Genomic DNA, 18,464 nt, shown 5'->3' with positions numbered 1-18,464 from the left:
GCGTCGGTTGGCTAGTCCCATTGCCTATCAGGGAGGGGGCGGAGAATTGGGCCGAGAGCGTCTCCGCCCCCCACCGGAGAATTGCCGCTATCTTCAGGTTTGCCTGAGAGGGCGAGTTACCGGGAAAGAAGCATCACAATGACAGTGCGCGTGCGTGTGTGCGCAGGGATTCTGGGACTTGTAGTTCCAGTGTCCGCCGCAACGGCCGGCCTGTCCTGAGTAGAGAGATGTAGGGCGCAGAGCTTCTGAGAGCAGACTTGAGTAGATATTCTAGTTCAGCGTGCTTGTGGCCACAGAGTTGACCCCTTTGGAAGAAAAAATACTTTGTCACTGAGGCAGTCGCGACGAGAATCGCAAGGCCGGGTGGTGGCTTAAGGTCTACTCGCCTGCTCAGACCTAAAGTCGCCAGGATCTGAGGAATGGGCGCTGTCCCCAGAATCTTAACCTAAGCTCTTGGCCAGGGCCAGGAAACCTGAAGGTGTGAGGAGCAAAAGAAGACGTTACAGAGATGTCAGCCTGGAGAAGGGAGTGCCCCCTCGCAACCTACGGAAAAAGATTGCATTGCTGTTTTGATAAAGACAATGAGCAACCTTCGTGTGGACCAATCTGGGACTCTAAGCTGGAGTTTGCCTGAGTGGCTCAAAGACTGACTACGAAGGGTGGAGCATTAAGGATGTGTGGGAGACATTTATATTTCGTGTTGAATGGGTGCCAAACTCTTTGGTGAAAAACAAAACAAAAAACTAAAAGTAAGTCTCCCTCCCATCTTTACTGACCATTATATAGACATTAAAAACTGAGTTAACTTTACCAAGATCACGCTAGTGTCAAAACCAAACCTCGGGTCTGTTTAAATATCGCAGGTCCAATGCTCTTTCTCCTTCACAAGTTCCAATGACTGCCGCGTGTTTGCCATGGACAGAAAGGATGAATTTTAACTCTTTGTTTTTAATTGTTTTCTTAAGGGACGGGAATATTCTTCCTGTTGAGGAAATACCAGTTTCTTTATGTTTTTTATGGACAGGAGACAGCTTCCTGCCTATCATTTTCAGATTCTTGGACAAAAGGCAGAACAAAATGTACATTCAAAGACAACTGATGATGAAGTCATCTTGCTCTGTTCAACATAAAGAAGTTGCCAAATTGTTTTGGTTTTGATGAAAGCAGAAAAGTGTTTTTTTTCCCACTATTTATTATAAATGTGCCATCACACCAGGTAGAATTTAAAAACAAAAAGGTTAATTAAAAATGGGTTTCACTGTGGGATCTTCTTTTGGTGGTGGTGGTGGGGGCTTGAGACCCCTGTGATCTTCCTGCCTCAGCCTTGGCATGCTGGAATCACCAGCCAGCATCTTGACAGCCGCCTTATAAAACAAGCAAGCCAGAATCCGCTGAGAGCCACTCCCCAAATTCAGCCCCACAAAACCAATGTGATATAATAAATCCCCAACATCAAAAATAAATGTTTACTATTGCCTTAAACACTGATTGAGTGTGTGGTGACAGATACCTAATAAAGTAATATTTGGGAAAATAAAGATGGCTGGCTCAAGTCTTGGGTTATGCAAAGGAACGAAACTTGGATTTATGAAGAATCTTTACATACTATTCTAGGATAGTAAAATTCCGTTTTAAACTGGGAAGTCTCCATACAAGACATAATGCTCCTTACAATTTTTTTTTAAATTTTGTTCTAGCGAGAAATAACACATTGAATAATCTTTTATTTCCCTGTTCTTCTATGTGTGTGCTACTCTACCACATTTGGTACCATTTTGTAACCTCCCCCTGATCTCAACAGGAAATTACCTACATGGCTCTTTTATAGCATATGGTTGCCAGGACAACATCACAATGTTTTGTTTGTTTGTTGTGTCCCAGCTGGGCACACTACTCCAGAACTACTCCAGAACCACATCCCCAGCCCCAGCACCACAGTATGAATCAGGGTGAAGACCTAGATGCTTGCCATTCATTCTTTCCTCCCTTTTCTTTAAAAAATTCTGCTGGGCTAGAGGTGAGGAATGTGTTGAATTCAGTCCCCTGTGCTATGATGGTTGATATCAGTTGTCAACTTGACAGCGTCTAGAATCACCAGAGAGAAATTCTTTGCCTCGTCTCTGAGGGATTATCTAGGTTAGTTGAGGGGGGGAAACCCACCCTGAATTCAGGCAGCACTGTAGGGAGCAGAGGAAGCCCGATCGAAGCCTTGAGCGAATGTGTACCGCCGATACAAACATGGCCTCGGTCCATGGGAAGGGTCAAGGCACCCCTACCCTGATCCGAGTGCAAGCAATGACCGTGAGTGCAGAAAATCAAGGTGAGAAAGCAATTCAACAGCATTTCGTCTGTCTCTGCTTCCCTGACTACCAACACAGGCTGACCAGACACCTCAGCTCCAAGCCTGCCCCTCCACGATGGACTGGACCTTTGAACTATGAACCAAACAAACCCTTCCTTAAGCTGTTTTCGTCAGGTGGTTGTCAACAGGCAAGAGAAGTAACTAAGACAGCACCAGAAAAGCAAAAACGGAATCTCCAGGAGCTAAGAATGAAACGCTCTGGTAGAGAACAGGTTGATCATGTGCAATGTTTTGAGTCCATTCCCTGGGGTCAAAGAAGAGCAAAAACAAAACCTCTCGGGCCTCAGAATTACACACTAATAATTATGCTTTAATTAGATCTCATTACAACTGTCAAGCTGTTTCTCAAACTGAGTACACAGTGCTTTGAAACATGAAACGCTATGGTGGCTCGGACAAACGCTTCTGCAAACCACCAAACAGTCTCTGCCTTGAAATTCTTCATCAAACTAGTTTCTGTTTAAACATTACTCAGCCCCTAAGATCTCTGTAAACAATTTTTTTCATAGGGCAGACTACTTTGCTAGGTACTGGAAATACAAAACTTAGTTCAGAGTTTTGCAATGTACTTAGCAAATCTGCAAATCCCACAGAACCGTGGTAGTAACTGCTCCTTTGGAGGTTTGTAGCTTAGACTCTAGAACAGGAGTCGCTGAACAATACAGGGCGCCGGGTGCCTGGGATCATCTGAGAGCATCTGCTGCGTTGTTCTTTTTTTTATTTATTTATTTATTTTTGGTTTTTCGAGACAGGGTTTCTCTGTGGCTTTGGAGCCTGTCCTGGAACTAGCTCTGTAGACCAGGCTGGTCTCGAACTCACAGAGATCCGCCTGCCTTTGCCTCCCGAGTGCTGGGATTAAAAGCCTGCGCCACCATCGCCTGGCATGCTGCGTTGTTCTTAACAGAATAGCTTTCACATCAATTCTATGAACCACCCGAAACATTGGTGCTCTGGTTTCGTTTCTGTGAATTTTTGGAACTTAATCGCTTAGTGGTGGTAAGTTTATTTCAAACTTTAAAAATCCAAAGAAAACAAGACGAGAGAAAAATGTTGGACAGCTAGGCAAGGTAACCATAATTTGGGGGATTCAAATATATGAGTATTAACTCGGGTTTGACAGCGATTAAAATCAACTATACTATAAGGGAGTATTGGGACGACAAAAACAGTAAAGCTAAAAGAGAGTGTACATTCATGAAGTAATTCTAGGGTGTGCTCAATGATGGACCGTTTAACTCACATGCCTGCGGGCCCTGGCTGTGATCCCAAGTACTGCAAAAGGAAAGGAAGAAAAGACTCTACTCTAATTCAAGTTATTTCTCTCTCTCTTTTTTTTTAACATTTATTTATTTATTTATTTATTTATTTATTTTTATTATGTTCTGCTTTTCTATATTCCTGCATGTCAGAAGAGTGGCACCTGCTCTCATTACAGATGGTTGTGAGCCAGCCCCCCAAGTTATTCCTTAATCTGGTTGCCATTTTTCCTTAACTTCTGTGAAACTCAGATTAATGATATCATTAAAGCTTTTTCTTCTTTTCTTTTTTTCTGGTTAAGTCCTAGGTATTGAACCTAGAGCTACACAAGCAAGTACTTTCTCACTGAGCTGTAGCCTCAGGGCAGCAGTTAAGTCTTTTTACAATAATGATTCTACATTTGCTCGGTTTTGTTGTTTATGTGGGTACTGAAAAGTGACTGCTCAGGGTTTTGTTTTGTTTTTGTTTTTGAGACAAAGTCCCACCACTATCACAGGTTAACCTCAAACATCCCCATCATGCTTACGTCCATCTCCAGGTGCTGGGATGTGGCTCGTGCCCACTGTGCCAGGCTGTGTACTCCCAGTTTTAAACGGAGAACGGTGAGGTGGTGCTGTGATTGCTGACGATGGGTGCCTCTCAGGGGTCAAGAAGAGGTTCTGTGCCTTCTCGGGTGGTTTGGAGTTAGCTCTTCACTCCACAAGGTGAACACCGCGGGGACCTTTAGACGCGACAGTCTGGCTGGCAGCGCTAATAGCGTCCCGCAGAGATCAGAGTCTACCATTGCAAGCAGCACTCAGTTTCCTCCTAGTTAGAGGTTTTTAGTTTTTAAATTTGTTTTTCAGGTCTCACTGAACATAGCGGACAATGAGGACTACTGAGACATCAAGAACAATGGCAAGGGGTTTTTGATCCTATTGCATGTATTGGCTTTGTGGGAGCCTAGGCTATTTGGATGCTCACCTTACGAGACCAGGACGGAGGAGGGTTTTCCTTGGACTTCCCACAGGGCAGGGAACCCTGATTGCTCTTTGGGCTGACGAGGGAGGGGGACTTGATTGGGGGAGGGGGAGGGAAAGGGGAGGCGGAGGTGGGGAAGAGACAGAAATATTTAAATATTTAATAAATAAATAAAAATAAAAAAAGAATAAAAAAATTTGTTTTTAAAATAACTTTTTGAGATAGGATGATTAATCATCTTGATAATTTTTTTTTTTTTTAAGACAGGGTTTCTCTGTAGCTTTGGATTCTGTCCTGGAACAAGTTCTTGTAGACCAGGCCGACCTTTAACTCAAAGAAATCTGCCTGCCTCTGCCTCCCCAGTGCTGGGATTAAAGGTGTGCACCACCACCATCCGGCCTTATAAATATTATTGTAACATATTTTCTAGTAGTGTTATTTGGGCATAGTATATTCTTTATTTTAAGATTTATTTATTTATTATGTATACAGTGTTTTATCTACATGTCTGCCTGCACACCAGAAAAGGGTGCCAGATCACATTACAGATGGTTGTGAGCCACCATGTGATTGCTGGGAATTGAACTCAGGACCTCAGAAGAGCAGGCAGTCAGTGCTTTTAACCTCTGAGCCATCTCTCCAGCCCATGGGCATAGTATATTCTACATGATAAAAATATTTGTAAACGACAGATAAAATTTCCAGAAACGGAAATTTTACTGTAATATACTTACATCAAGGTTGCTGTATAACATCATATGAAGAATTAAATGAATATAAAATGTGGGTCCCATGTTTTTTATTGTTCTATTTTAAATTTAAGTTTTGTACACATATCTACTATTATGAGCTATGTGTAATCCTTCATACTTCCTACTCCCTTTTAATATTTAAACACTCAATTGTTAAACCAAAACAACAAAACAAAACAAAAAAACCACTTGGTCCGAGAGTAGTGGTTACAGCCTTAAAAAAAAACAAAACCCAACTCAAACAACAACAAATAAACCTAGTTTTGCAGAAATTAATGCTTGGAGTGGAGTTGGGCTATAGCGCAACTTTTTTTTTTAAGATTTATTTATTTATTATGTATACAACATTCTGCCTCGATATATGCCCTCACGCCAGAGGAGGGCTCCAGATCTCATTACAGATGGTTGTGAGCCACCATGTGGTTGCTGGGAATTGAACTCAGGACGTCTGGAAGAGCAGCCAGTGCTCTTAACCTCTGAGCCATCTCTCCAGCCCTATAGCGCAACTCTTGAGCACTTGCCTGGCATGCTTAAAGCCCTGGGTTTGATCCCCAGCACTGCAAATTGATTAATGAAAAAAAGTTAAATACACATGTTCTTATCCTTCATATCAACTTACAAGCACATGCTCTAAGGATTTCTATCTTTGTCTTAAAAAACATTTTACTTTTATGTGTAATGTGGGGGGGGTGCACATGCATGCATGTGCATTTGTGTGTGCACATGTAGTTGTATGCATATCCATGCAGAAGTCCTGATGTAAGTGCTGAAAATCAAATGCTCTTACCCACTGAGTCATCTTTCCAACCTGGGTGGTTTTTTTTTTTTTTTAAGATGGATATATATTGCTTTATTGATTTCTTGAAGGCCTACCCAGAAACATGATCAGGGTTAATTGTTTAAAAACAAAGTGTCAAGCCAGGTGGTGCACACCTTTAACTCCAGCGTTAGGGAGGCAGAGGCAGGTGGATCTCTGAGTTTGAGTTCAGCCTGGCCTATAGAGCAAGTTCCAGGACAACCAGGGTTACACAGAGAAACCCTGTATTGAACAGCAAACAAATGCTGGGCAGTGATGGTGCGTGCCTTTTATCCCAGCAATTGGGAGCCAGAGGCAGAAGGATCTGAGTTCTGAGTTTGAGGCTAGCCTGGTCTGCAGAGCAAGTTCCAGGACTCGCTCCAAAACTACACAGAGAAATCCCATCTCCAAAAACCAATAAAACAAAAACAACAAAAATTCCAAACAAAAAACAAACCAAACCAACAAAAAATCCCAAAGTGTCAAGATCTCAGAAGAGAGAGGAGAGAACACACCTCTTTTCATTTGTTTGTTTATCATTTATTTTGTCCTGGAACTCTCTATATAGACCAGGCTGGTATTGAACTCACAGAGATCCACTGATCTCTGCCTCTAAGATTAAAGGTGTTTGCCATCTCTCCTGGCTTAAAAATCGAGATGGGCATGTGGTCCAGCGAGTTCTGAGCTACAACCTATAAACCCTGCCTCAACCCCTTCCTGAGACCCTTGTAATTACTGTCCATTTCCTCTAGGTATAGGAATGCTTGCTTCGTCTATCTGGGTATTCTAACACTGTGCATGTATTTACAATTGCTAATCCCTCCTGCAGCAGAGTTGGCTCAGTATGGTCCCTTTCCCACTCAAAGCAGGGTCACATGTTGCCCAGGCTGTGCTCAAATTCATTGGCTACTGAGTAGCAGGCCATTTTCTCTCTCTCTCTCTCTCTCTCTCTCTCTCTCTCTCTCTCTCTCTCTCCTCTCTCTCTCTGCTTTTGTAGCTTTTGATTTAGAGCATACTCATCTCATATGACTACTCTTAATATTTTTGTGGCGTGGATTCCATTTGCATGGGGCATCTTAGTCCATTTCTTCTCGCCGTGCTTGCGTATCTTGCTTTGGGCACTATTTTGTGAGTGTGCGTGTGGAGGTCAGAGGACAGCGGGCATAGTCAGTTCTCTCCTTCTACTGTTGTGGGAATCCTTCTGGAATAAACATTCCAACATCAAGAGATGAGATGTCACCAGTGGACCAAAGCCAGGACGGCTCTTGAAAGGCTTCGACCCTGGGTCCGGTTTGCATTCTCATTTTATATTCTAAAACCACAAGGTGGAGTGGGCAAGCGAGCAAGATTTCACAGAAATGTATGCGGCAGTCAGCAGGTTAAGGGCAATGACCCACGGCTTCAGCTCTTTCTCCAGGTCATTCCGTTTCAGGTAGCTGGTGAAGTCATGTTTGGCAAATGGGCAGTCTGAGAAGTGCTTTAAGTAAATCCCTAAGTCAGCATCTAGTAATTGGTCTTTCCTACTTTCTCCCCCACTGCCATGTGGGTTGGGAATGGAACTCAGATTGTCAGGCTTGGTGGCAAGTGCCTTTACTGACCCAACCATCGCCTGGTCCCCTTAGAGGTTCCTTGTAGGCAACATAACTTGGGCATAGTTTTTTTTTTTTCCATTTAATTTAATCACTGTGTGTCTTACAATTGTAGAATTCATTTCATTCAAGTTAGCTATAAGAAGGTAAGATCTTACTACAGCAATTACGAAACTTACTTTCTGGTTTTGAGTTCCTTTCTTCCTCCCTATCTTAGACTTCCTTTCGGCTAAATGATTTACTCCAGTTTTGATTCCTTATATTTCCTGGTTGCCTACTTTAGATATTTGTTTTTCGGTTACTATGAAATTGTGATTTCTTTTACTGTTTTAAGATTCCAGTTAGCACTATGAGGTTTAACAAAAAGCCTTCAGTTTGATTATAACAGATGCTCCGAATGTCAGCAGCACACCCGGAGAGGAAAGCGCACTCAAACAGTTAACCCTTGGAATGTTTCCTGTTCCATCTTTCCACATTGCTTGTTTGTGAGGCTGTCAGCTTGATGAGAGCTAGAGTCACCTGGGAGATGAGCCTCTGGGCTTGATTAGCTTAGTGAAACAGGTAGACTTGCCTACTGTGGACGCACTGTTACCTAAGGTTGAGATACAAGCCTGTATAAAAATGACAAAGCTGAGCACAAGAATTGGTAGCTCCATCCTCCCTGAAGATACAATATGACCAACTATTTCAACTTTTGCTGTCCTCAACTGTGAGCCAAAATAAATTATTCCTAACGTTGCTTTTGTCAGTATATTTTATCAGCAATAGAAAAGTAAGACATTATTTCTTAATACTTAATGTTATTCTTTTCAGAAATATGGCTGGTCCCCAAACCTCAAGTAATCCTCCTGCCTCTGACTCCTGAGAAGCTGGGGCTGCCAGGCACGAACCACTATCCTCCGCTTGTAGGTTTTTTTTTTTTTTAATCTTATGTTTCGCATAATTAGAACATTCTGAATTTATCTGTACAGTCACTCTTGCCTGTGAGTTAATAGTTTTTTCCTTTTGTGATGCTAGGAATCAGCCAAATCTAGGGTTTGCACATACTAGGTACCTGAGCCATACTCTCATCCCCAATGTTTTCTGTCCCATGAGTGCCCTTTAGCCTTTCTTGTAGGACAGCTCTGGTAGAGATATAGTCTCTTAGTTCTTATTTGGAAACGTCTTTTTCTCTTTCAGTGCTGAAGGATAGTTTTCCTGGGTATCGTATTCTTGGTTGATCGTTTTTCTGTCAATACAGGGTACATCTTATGCCACTTTCCCTTTGTTTGCAAGATTTCTGCTGAGAAGCTTGGTGTAAACCGAGACACTCTCCTGCTTGTTTCTTTTCTCTGGCAGCTTTGAGAATCTGTTTTAAGCCTTGGAGAGTGTGATTATAATGGGGTAAACTGATGACTTCTGTTTTTTGTGCTATGCTAGAAAATGTACTTAACATATGCAAGGAATACTACATGAAAATTATTATTGTGGCCAGGCAGGGGTAGCACTTGGGAAGCAGAGGCAGGATGGGCTCTATAGAGAAACTGTCTCAAAAAAAGCAAAACAAAATCATGTATAAATCTGTATGTGGTGATGATGAAATATACAGTCAAAAAGTTTGAAGCCCCATTAACCCTAAAAATCTGTGCCTTGAAAAAAATTTAACCTGGATATGGTGGCATATGCCTATATAATTCCAGTACTTGGGAGGTGGAGGCAAGAGGATCAGGAGTTCAAGGCTACATCATAAGTTTGAGCCCAGCTTGAGACACAGTGACTCTGTCTAAAACAAACAAACAAGCAAACATGCTGAGTTGACATACTTTTAACTAGAGCTCCTTTCTAGGTAAGATTTTTATACTTCAAACCCAAATCCCCAAACATGAGAAGTCCCTTTTTTAAATATACACATATAAGGTATTTTATTTCAAAAAGCACAGGAACATTATACAAGTTTTTAATTTACATTTTTGCAATAAAAGCTATCAATATATGCATCATTTGTTTAACTTCATCATGAATGGAATTTGAATCAGTGGTATAAACATGTTGCAGTCACTAAATAGAGATCATCATCACAGTGAACCAAAATGCATAGTTGTTATGAAATGACAAATGACCACTAAAAGGTGAACTCACAGCCCATACACTAACATAATAAATTAATTATACAGATATATGTTTTTCTTTACTGTATCATTAAAATCCTTGCCAGCCCCTCACCAATATTAGAAACTCAGAGTCGGAGCCATCCTACTGAACCAATTCTTTCATATATTACACTAAATAAAGTGACTTGATTGCTTACGTAAACTTGATAAGCAGGCTTAAATCATTTGTCATGATATTATCATTAGAAATCCCTTGGGCTGGGCAGCACTGTGGCATATGTTCACCTCCAGTGCAGAACTCAGTAATAAATTAGGTTCTTTGGCAGTAAAGGTCGGCTGGCCAGTGCCTGCTAGTTCTCCTGCAGCTTGATAGCTTAGCTCCGCAGTTTACAAATTGAATCTAAGAAGGCTAAAAATAAAGTCTTTATCCTTGCCAAATGGGGGCCAGAAAACAAAGGCAGAAATGAGCATCTTCTGCTGCCTGCTCTGGTCCAGATTTCAGAACTAAACAACCCCTTCAAAAAGTTATATAAAAAACAAAGGGTAATGTTCAAATCACTTAATCATATTGGCAAATCACACAAGCAAAATACTGAATTTTCTGATCTTCGTCTCCCATAAATTGCTGTGAACTGTACATTATAGTTGTATCTAGTTCCTGATTTCATCTGACTAGTAATTATCTAAGTAGGAAATCATGATTGTGATTCTGGTGCCTGCTTATACGAATTTCTTACTGCAAAACACACTTTTCCATAAAATGGGCAATAAATTTAGCCCCAAATGCGTATCACTCAGCAAAATTTCCTTTTCATTTTCTTGCCTTCACTCGACAGAGGTGGTAGAAATACACTTGCACACATACATGGCAGCAGCAGCCAAGGGCAAAAGAAAATATATCTTCAAATACACCTTGCAACTGCAACATTATCCAATATCACAGAAGCTAAAACAAGTTATCAGCTGCTCTTCTCTCTGCAGTTAATTCACAACTTCTTGATATAAAAGGTTAAAACCAAGAACCAAGAAGTTCTGCACAGACTCGAGAGCTGTATCGGTTTTAAGCGAGATGGCTCAACTATAGCAGGTTATAATAGGACACAGGCCTGATGATTACAAGGCCTTTTTTTTTTTTTTGGCTATTTTTATCAGTCATAAACCATAGTTTATAAGTTTCATAGTTTATGAAAAGGTTTCACATAGACAGGCATCAAATCTAAGATCTGTTTCTTAGAAGCCATAGAAGGCCGCAGAACTGGCTTAAATATGGCTGCTCAAATTTCAGCTTAAATGACCCTTCACAGGGCATTTCTGATTCTTATTCTACAGAGAGTTTGCTTCAGAACACCAAAAGTTTTCTGAGAGTCAAATAGGATGGGGCCACTCACGTGAGCGCTCATGATCTCGCTGCAGAAACCTGCTTTTGGAAAGCGGAACGGACCACCTGTGACTCCACCGAGCTGTCTAGACCAGGTGAGGACAAGAGGCTTCTGTACAGGGGATGCACAGTGAGCACATCATCCCGACTCTTCTCGAGGTCTACCTGGAAGGACGCTTTCCAGACTCGCACCACTCCCAGTTCACAGAGAGACTTAGATCTGCTGCTGGCTCAAGCCGTGGGTGGTACAGTAAGGGTATTTCCTTAAATAAGAAATCTAGATTTTTAAAACCTTTTTCAGTTGAAAGCTACTGCATAGTTCTGCAGTTCCTCTTTAGACCAGCACAGGTGACCAGCATCTTGTAGAGATCTAATGCAAGTACGAAAGTGCAGAGACGTCAACCAGATGTGAAAATGTCCACAAATGCTTGATGTGATTTCATTTACCAGGTGGGTGATAAGAAATGAAATAGGACAGTTATGAAAGGGAATGAGTTTTCTGGAAATATTTGCAGAAATAGACACTTGGGTGAACAAGCATTTCTTTAGTGTTCTAGAACACAAAACTATGTCTGTTTTTAATCTATGTCCTGTTTTTCCTTGAAGCTTATGTTTACTAACTGAAAGCAATATCCCATTAAGGAATATTTTATTAATGTATGTGAATCTGGACATGGATCAAAAGACCCTCCAATACTTTCCCATCCACAGAAAGTTCTCTGGAATTTTAAATCAGTCTTTATTATTGATGTCACTCATGATTGTCTTGAGGCAGAGTTGGAGCTCAGAGTAACTGCCAGTTGAATCCAAATAGCATCTGATTAGTCTCCTGGCTCCGAGCAATCTCCTCAATAATGCAGTGCTGTTGCCAGACCAGATGCAGCTTCCGATATCGCTCCCGAGATAAGTGAAGTGGGTTTCCCCTCCTTCAGGAAAAAAAAAGTCAAAGCTTGAATCAAATAACCGTGATATCTCTATAGTCTTAAGTCATATATACGCCCAAGATATTCCTGCAGTTGTAGGCACCAGGACAGGGCTTAGTCATGGGGCAACTCTTCACCACTGACTCTAAGAACTGGGCACATCACTGAGTTAAGGAAGCAGAAAATTAGTCCTTGACTATTTAGAAATTAGGTCACGTATATGATAAACACAATGAGACCTCATTAAAACAATTTACTTAGTGTCTTTGAAGGTGTCTAATTTGAAATAGCTCTAGTCTTGTCTGGTGATTCTAATAGCTTTCTCTCTGTCCTCAAAATTTACCCAGTTTCAATTTATGGTTTTGCATAGGAGATTACGTACAAGAAGCCCTTAATTTAAAAAAGCTGCTCAGAACTATTTTGTTTTATAACCATCCCTATGATTCATCTTACTAATGCTTAGCGAACAATTTCTTCTTTGCTTATTTTTTCACTTGGGGAAGAGGAGTCTTGTTACGGTGTCCAGGCTGGGTTGGAACTGTTTTACTCCAACAACCTTTCAGCTTTACATTCCCAAGTAGCCGGGACTATACCCAGGTGTGCGTCATTATACCTGCCTTAACAAATATTTAAGTAACTACAGTTCTATTCTAGGATGACACAGTTTGCAACACTGTGCCTGCTAATCTAAAAGCTTGAGGTCTGTTGAGTGCTGTGATGGAGGGAGCAGGCATCTCAGCCCCTGGAATACCAAGTGTCCGTGTCAAGTTTTACACCATTTATCATTAATTTAAAAATTCCCTATTTTTCTACTTTTCTAGAACAACTCAACATTACCCTTGATTATTAACTACTTTGGTGTTGCTGCTGTTGGCTTTGCTTTTGAGATAGGTTCTCACTTTGTAGCCCTGGCTGGACTGGAACTCACTGTTCAGGTCCACCTAACCTTAAATTCACAGAAACCCACCTGCCCTTGCCTCCTGTGGACTGGCATTCAAGGTGACTTCCATCCTGACCAGTGTTAACTACTTTACTACTCAGTATCTTCTCCCTTAAACTTAAAGACAGGTAAAATGCTGTTTCAATAAAAACAAATCTCTATATGATCCAACAGATCCCAAGCACTATGCAGTGAATCTATTCATTTATTTTGAATGATATTTTAAAATAATAATAAAAAGGTTTGGGAGTGCCGGGCGGTGGTGGCGCACGCCTTTAATTCCAGCACTCGGGAGGCAGAGGCAGGCGGATCTCTGTGAGTTCGAGGCCAGCCTGGTCTACAAGAGCTAGTTCCAGGACAGGAACCAAAAACTACGGAGAAACCCTGTCTCGAAAAATCCAAAAAAAAAAAAAAAAAAGGTTTGGGAGTTAGCTCTGTCAGTAAAGTGCTTGCTGTACAAACATGAGGACCTGAGTTCAAGGCCCAGCACCCACATCAAAAGCTAAGTGTGATAATATATGACCATAATCCAGTGCTGAGGAGGTGAAGACAGGAAAGTTCCTGCCACTATAATCAGTGGACCTGTCTCAAACAACAGGGCCAGTCAGAGGACCTAGTCAGTTCCCAGCACCCAGATGGAACTCACAACCCCAGCAACTCCAGTTCCAGGTTTTTATGTTTAAAGCACTATTACTGTACACATCTAAGAAAGTGAATAAAATGTAAGACAACTAATTAAAATCTTACTTTAGCCCAGGGTCTGTTTCTCCATATTCATCCAAGTAAGGGGCTGGATAAGCACAGCCTCTGGCTTTCCCTTCCACAAGGACCACTCTGCATTCTCTGATTCTGAAGGACAAGAGAAAGGAAGGAAACCCTGTTAGAGACATATGTGCAGATGACAGACTGAATCAAAGGCAAGCTAAAGAAAAGACATGACCAATATCCATTAAATATCCAATATGAAGGCAATACAGTCATGAATGAATACAATAAACTGTGGGGTTTGTTTTTTGAGACAAGGTTTCTCTGTCACCTTGGCTGCTCTGGAACTCACTCTGCAGCTTGAACTCAGAGATGCCCCTGCCTCTGCCTCCTGTGTGCTGGGATTAGAGGCGAGCACCACCTGACACTAAACTGTGTTTTGTCTGAGTAAAGGAAAAAAAACACTGCTGTTTTTCTTGATGCAACAGGAAAGGATCCATGGATCTAGAGAAATGGGAAATCAGTAATTCTGTCTGGATTCTGAAAAAGGAGGCTGTCCTAAGTGAGCCACAGGAGCCCGGAGAACTGTGGCTGAAGCAGTTTCGGCCTCTTTCTAACTTCCCACCTATGCAAAAGGACAGACATTCTCCTGTCTAGTACTGTCAACCAGGCAAGTGTTACAAAATTTTCTGGTTCAGCAGTCTCCAATAGTACTTTTAGGGCATTTGGGAATATTACAAAGGTAAATTATAAAATTAACAAGTTGGGATAGGTAAATACATAGATGGGACAGGTAGACTTATGGCACTATAGAAGCAAGCAGGTGTTTGAGTTTGGCTTCTAGCCATTCTTTTCTCTTGTTTCAAAGGTTGTCTTTAAGCAGTAATAATGTATGTCACCGTTAGTAAGATTTTGGGTTTTACCCAGAGAATGGCAAGAAAAAGCACAGAAAACTCTGAATTGTATTTCTCTCAGGCAATCTGTATTCTTTCACAAACATTTACCACTATTGTCCTACTCTGAATCCCCTGTTCAAAGAAGAAAATAGAAGAAATTCAAAAGACAATCTTGTGCCAAGAGGCACTCGGGAGGTAGGATCTCTGTGAGTTCAAGGCCAACCTTGTCTATAGATCAAGAATCTGTCTCAAAAATAAATAAATGACTGGATTTCATGGTTCATGTCTGCACTCAGGAGAACGAGGCAGGCAGATCTACAAGAGTTCAAGGCCAGCCTGGCCTACAAAGCCAGTTCCAGAATAGCTAGAGGTGATTAGAGAAACTCTGTCTTGGAAAACCTAGGTAGGCAGGTAGGTAGATAGGTAGATAAAAAGAGCTTAAAGTTAATAATCTATACATATTTTATAAGTGTAAATTTTAAGACTTCAAGCTTTTCCATTACATCTGAATATTACCCAGTACTGCAGAATAGATACCATTTAAGATTTTTTTTAAACATTAAACAATGAAAGAAATGTAAACAGCATCCTATTTTTTTTTAAGGACTACTTATTCTACTGGCATACTGACTGGATATACATTTTCAACTAGGATTCTTAACAAGCTTCCAAATGACTCTATACTCACTTTAGGAAAATGCAGACTCCAGCGCCACAATGAAGTGCATGAAAAATGCAAGCTCCAACCTCTTCCCCATTCACTATTTCTTGGCAACAAATGTTCTGAGAACACAGGATGGCTCCACAGAAAAGACAGAGGGCAGGATGCTTTCGCTCATCATCTGCAGACCGTGGACACCTCAAAAGGGAGGACACATTCAGTGTGTTGGAAAAACATGACACAGATCATAATCTACTTAGCAGTAAAGCATGTTTCCACCATTCTACTCAGCAAAGAAAGCTACTCAAAGAACAAGGATATTTAATTAGATGACTGCTCATTTATATTATTTGAAGGGGACTTAAGGAGCTGGGGAGCTGGTTCCAGAGAACCTGAATTCATCTTAACCTACCTCACAATTGCTTGTAATTACAACTCCAGAGGATCTGAGGCCCTCTTCTGGCCTCCATGGACATTTGCATACACGTGGCATAAACACACACACATAAACATAAATAAACATAAACTTAAATAATAACGCTTAAAAAAAATCTTGATTTAGCGCCACTTAGAACAGGTCTATGCCACCAGGGATTCCTGTTCCAGGTGACCAGTAAGTACAGCTCCCTGAACGAAGCTAGCCTATGCTACAGACTGCCCAGGAATTTTCCTCTAGAAGTTCAACCTGTAAGGCCTCCTGTACCAAGTGGTGGGTCCAAGTGTCCCATGCTTAAGCTTGTAATCTGGAATTTCCCTCTGTATGTTTGAACAAAGAAACTGCCTTGGCCTGTTGATAGGGCAGAACTTAGGTAGGCAGGGAAAACTGGACTGAATGCTGGGAGGAAGAAAGTGGAGAGAGGGACACCAAGGAGCCACCAGCGGAGATAAACGTGCTGAAATTTTTCTGGTAGGTCACAACCTCATGGTGATATACAGATTACTAGAAATAGGTTAAATTAATATGTAAGAGTTAGTCAATAAGAAGCTAGAGCTAATGGGCTAGTCAAGCAGTGTTTTAATTAATACAGTTTCTGTGTGATTATTTTGGATCTAAGCTAGCTGGGCGGCTGGGACAAACAAGCTGCCTATGATTGGGACTCTCCAATGCCAGACTTGTACTGCTCCTTATCTTGGTCAGAGAAGTTTCTTATTAGAGTGGGCAGCTGCTAATACACAGACTCTTCTGTTCAATGTGGTGAGAATAAGCAACCGAGATTGCCCAGTCACAGATAGGGCATGTATACATCCTTCCCCAACAAGTGCTGTGAAATGCTGTCTTCTGATCTTGGCATGGTTGTTGTATATGTAAGTAGCTGCCGTTACTGCACAAGACCAAGCCAGTTAAAAATTCCGGCATGGGGCTGGAAAGTTGGCTCAGTGGTTAAAAGCATTTATTGCTCTTGCAGAAAGGACCTAGGTTCAATTTCTAGCACCCACATGGTGGCTCACAACCATCTGTGACCCCAGTTCCAGGGATCCAGTGCGATTTCTGGGTATCCATGGGCACCAGGCAAATATGGTGAACATATATACATGCAGGCAAAAGACTCATACACATAATTTAAAAAAATCTAAAAAGAATATCACATCCAGCATGGAGTCTATTGGAAGCTGATGGCTACAGCAGTGAGGGGTCACTTTTCTTGGTAGGCTAGGGTGGAGTCACTAGCAAGTGGGTTATCCCCCACATCTATATCCCTGTGGACAGCATTAATAGGACTCCATTGGCTATAAAATGAGAGGATGTCAGGTTTAGAGGGAGATGTGTTCAGAGACCTGGAGGGAACTGGAGGAGGATGGTGAGGAGAGTAGATATGACCAGAACACATTGTACATATGCAGGAAGGTTTCTTTTCCTTAGAACATATCCCCCACTCCCCTGAGACAGAGTTTCTCTGTATAGCCCTGGATATCCTAAAATTTATTCTGTAGACCAGACTGGCCTCAAATTCATATAGATTTGTCTGCTTCTGCCTCCTGAGTGCTGAGATTAAAGGTGTGTGCCACCACTGCCCGGTAAGATGCATGAAATTTTCAAAGAATAAATAGTAGGAGGTAATGATTAAGACGCAAAATTGTAAAAAAAACTTGATTGATCTTGGATCCAGCTTAATGACAGAGTATATGTTTAGCATGTGTAAGGCCTTTGGCTTAAGCTCCAGCACCACAAACAAACAAAAACCATAGCAAGAAAATGCACTACTAAATATATAGTCTTCTAGAAATTTGCTTGAAGCCTCATATTTATGCTGAGATTCATTCATAGATCCAGCCTTCATCTGATGTAAACAATTAATAGCTGCTGCTGTAATGGTTTAGTCAAGTATGTTTACAATGTTCGGGTAATATGGCTTTGGAAGTGTGCAATGTTTAAAACATTATGCTATAAGCTGGACGGTGGTAGCATACACCTTTAATCCCAGCACTCGGGAGGCAGAGGTAGGCGGATCTCTGTGAGTTCGAGGCCAGCCTGGTCTACAAGAGCTAGTGCCTGGACAGGCTTCAAAGCTACAGAGAAACCCTGTCTCGAAAAACTAAAAAAACAAAAACAAAAACAAAAAAAATCCCAAAACATTATGCTATAACAGTTCAACCAGAATCTCTATGATATTTCTTCAAGATTGAAACAAGAGTCTCAATACAGCTACAACTTGGATAAATCATGAAAAAAATGAAAGAAATTATAGATTCTTTTTCTATGAGATATATCCTCACAGTTAAATTCATAGAAACAGAAAGCAGACTATCAGGGAGGAGAAAATACAAAACCAGGGAGATAAATGAATTAGTGGTTACAGATCTTTTGGAGTAGTGAAAAGTTTGGCTACTAGAGAAGTAGTTAAGTAGCACAATCTGCAATAGTCGCGCAACACTATGAATGATGGACTGTATGCTCTAGTGTGCTTTGAAAGAAATCTAGCACAGTGGGAACATAGCAGCCACTTCTCAAATAAGTAAACTACACCAGAAATATTCGTGCACGTGTGTGGGGCTCTGAAGACAACTTTCAGGAGACCATTCTCTCCTTCATGTGTGTCTCAAAGACCAAACAGGAGTCAACGGCCTTGGTGGCAAGCACCCTTACCAGCTGGACCACCTCACTAGCCCCTCATTGGTTACTTTTTCAAAGTTAAGTTCACTGGTTACAAGGTACA

General features: G+C 41.4%; 1 protein-coding gene and 1 long non-coding RNA gene across 4 annotated transcripts in view; one reads left to right on the top strand and one right to left on the bottom strand.

Moving 5' to 3' along the window:
- The first annotated feature begins 2,907 nt into the window (after positions 1 to 2,907).
- On the top strand, positions 2,908 to 4,664 carry LOC126496614 (uncharacterized). Of its 2 annotated transcripts, XR_007590392.1 has the most exons (4): positions 2,918 to 2,983; positions 3,115 to 3,358; positions 4,158 to 4,323; positions 4,465 to 4,664. It is a non-coding gene; the product is annotated as an uncharacterized lncRNA (long non-coding RNA). The 2 variants fall into 2 exon arrangements; XR_007590391.1 differs by having other exon boundaries at positions 2,908 to 3,358.
- A 4,936-nt stretch (positions 4,665 to 9,600) lies between these two features.
- Ubr1 (ubiquitin protein ligase E3 component n-recognin 1) overlaps positions 9,601 to 18,464 on the bottom strand; it is a 122,416-nt gene continuing 113,552 nt past the window's right edge. For both annotated transcript variants that reach the window (XM_050133464.1, XM_050133468.1), the window contains 3 exons: positions 15,337 to 15,507; positions 13,795 to 13,896; positions 9,601 to 12,110 (listed from right to left, as the gene is read on the bottom strand). In XM_050133464.1, coding sequence (XP_049989421.1) covers positions 11,969 to 12,110; positions 13,795 to 13,896; positions 15,337 to 15,507 — 415 coding nt within the window. In that variant the 3' untranslated portion in view covers positions 9,601 to 11,968. The remainder of the gene's footprint in view (positions 12,111 to 13,794; positions 13,897 to 15,336; positions 15,508 to 18,464) is intronic.

This window comes from Alexandromys fortis, unplaced genomic scaffold, assembly GCF_014885135.2.
Source record: "Alexandromys fortis isolate MF-2015 unplaced genomic scaffold, M_Fortis_MF-2015_v1.1 scaffold_6, whole genome shotgun sequence".
Classification (NCBI taxonomy): domain Eukaryota; kingdom Metazoa; phylum Chordata; class Mammalia; order Rodentia; family Cricetidae; genus Alexandromys; species Alexandromys fortis.
The sequence above is the reverse complement of the archived record's forward strand: the minus strand, read 5'-3'. Positions and strand labels throughout refer to the sequence as shown.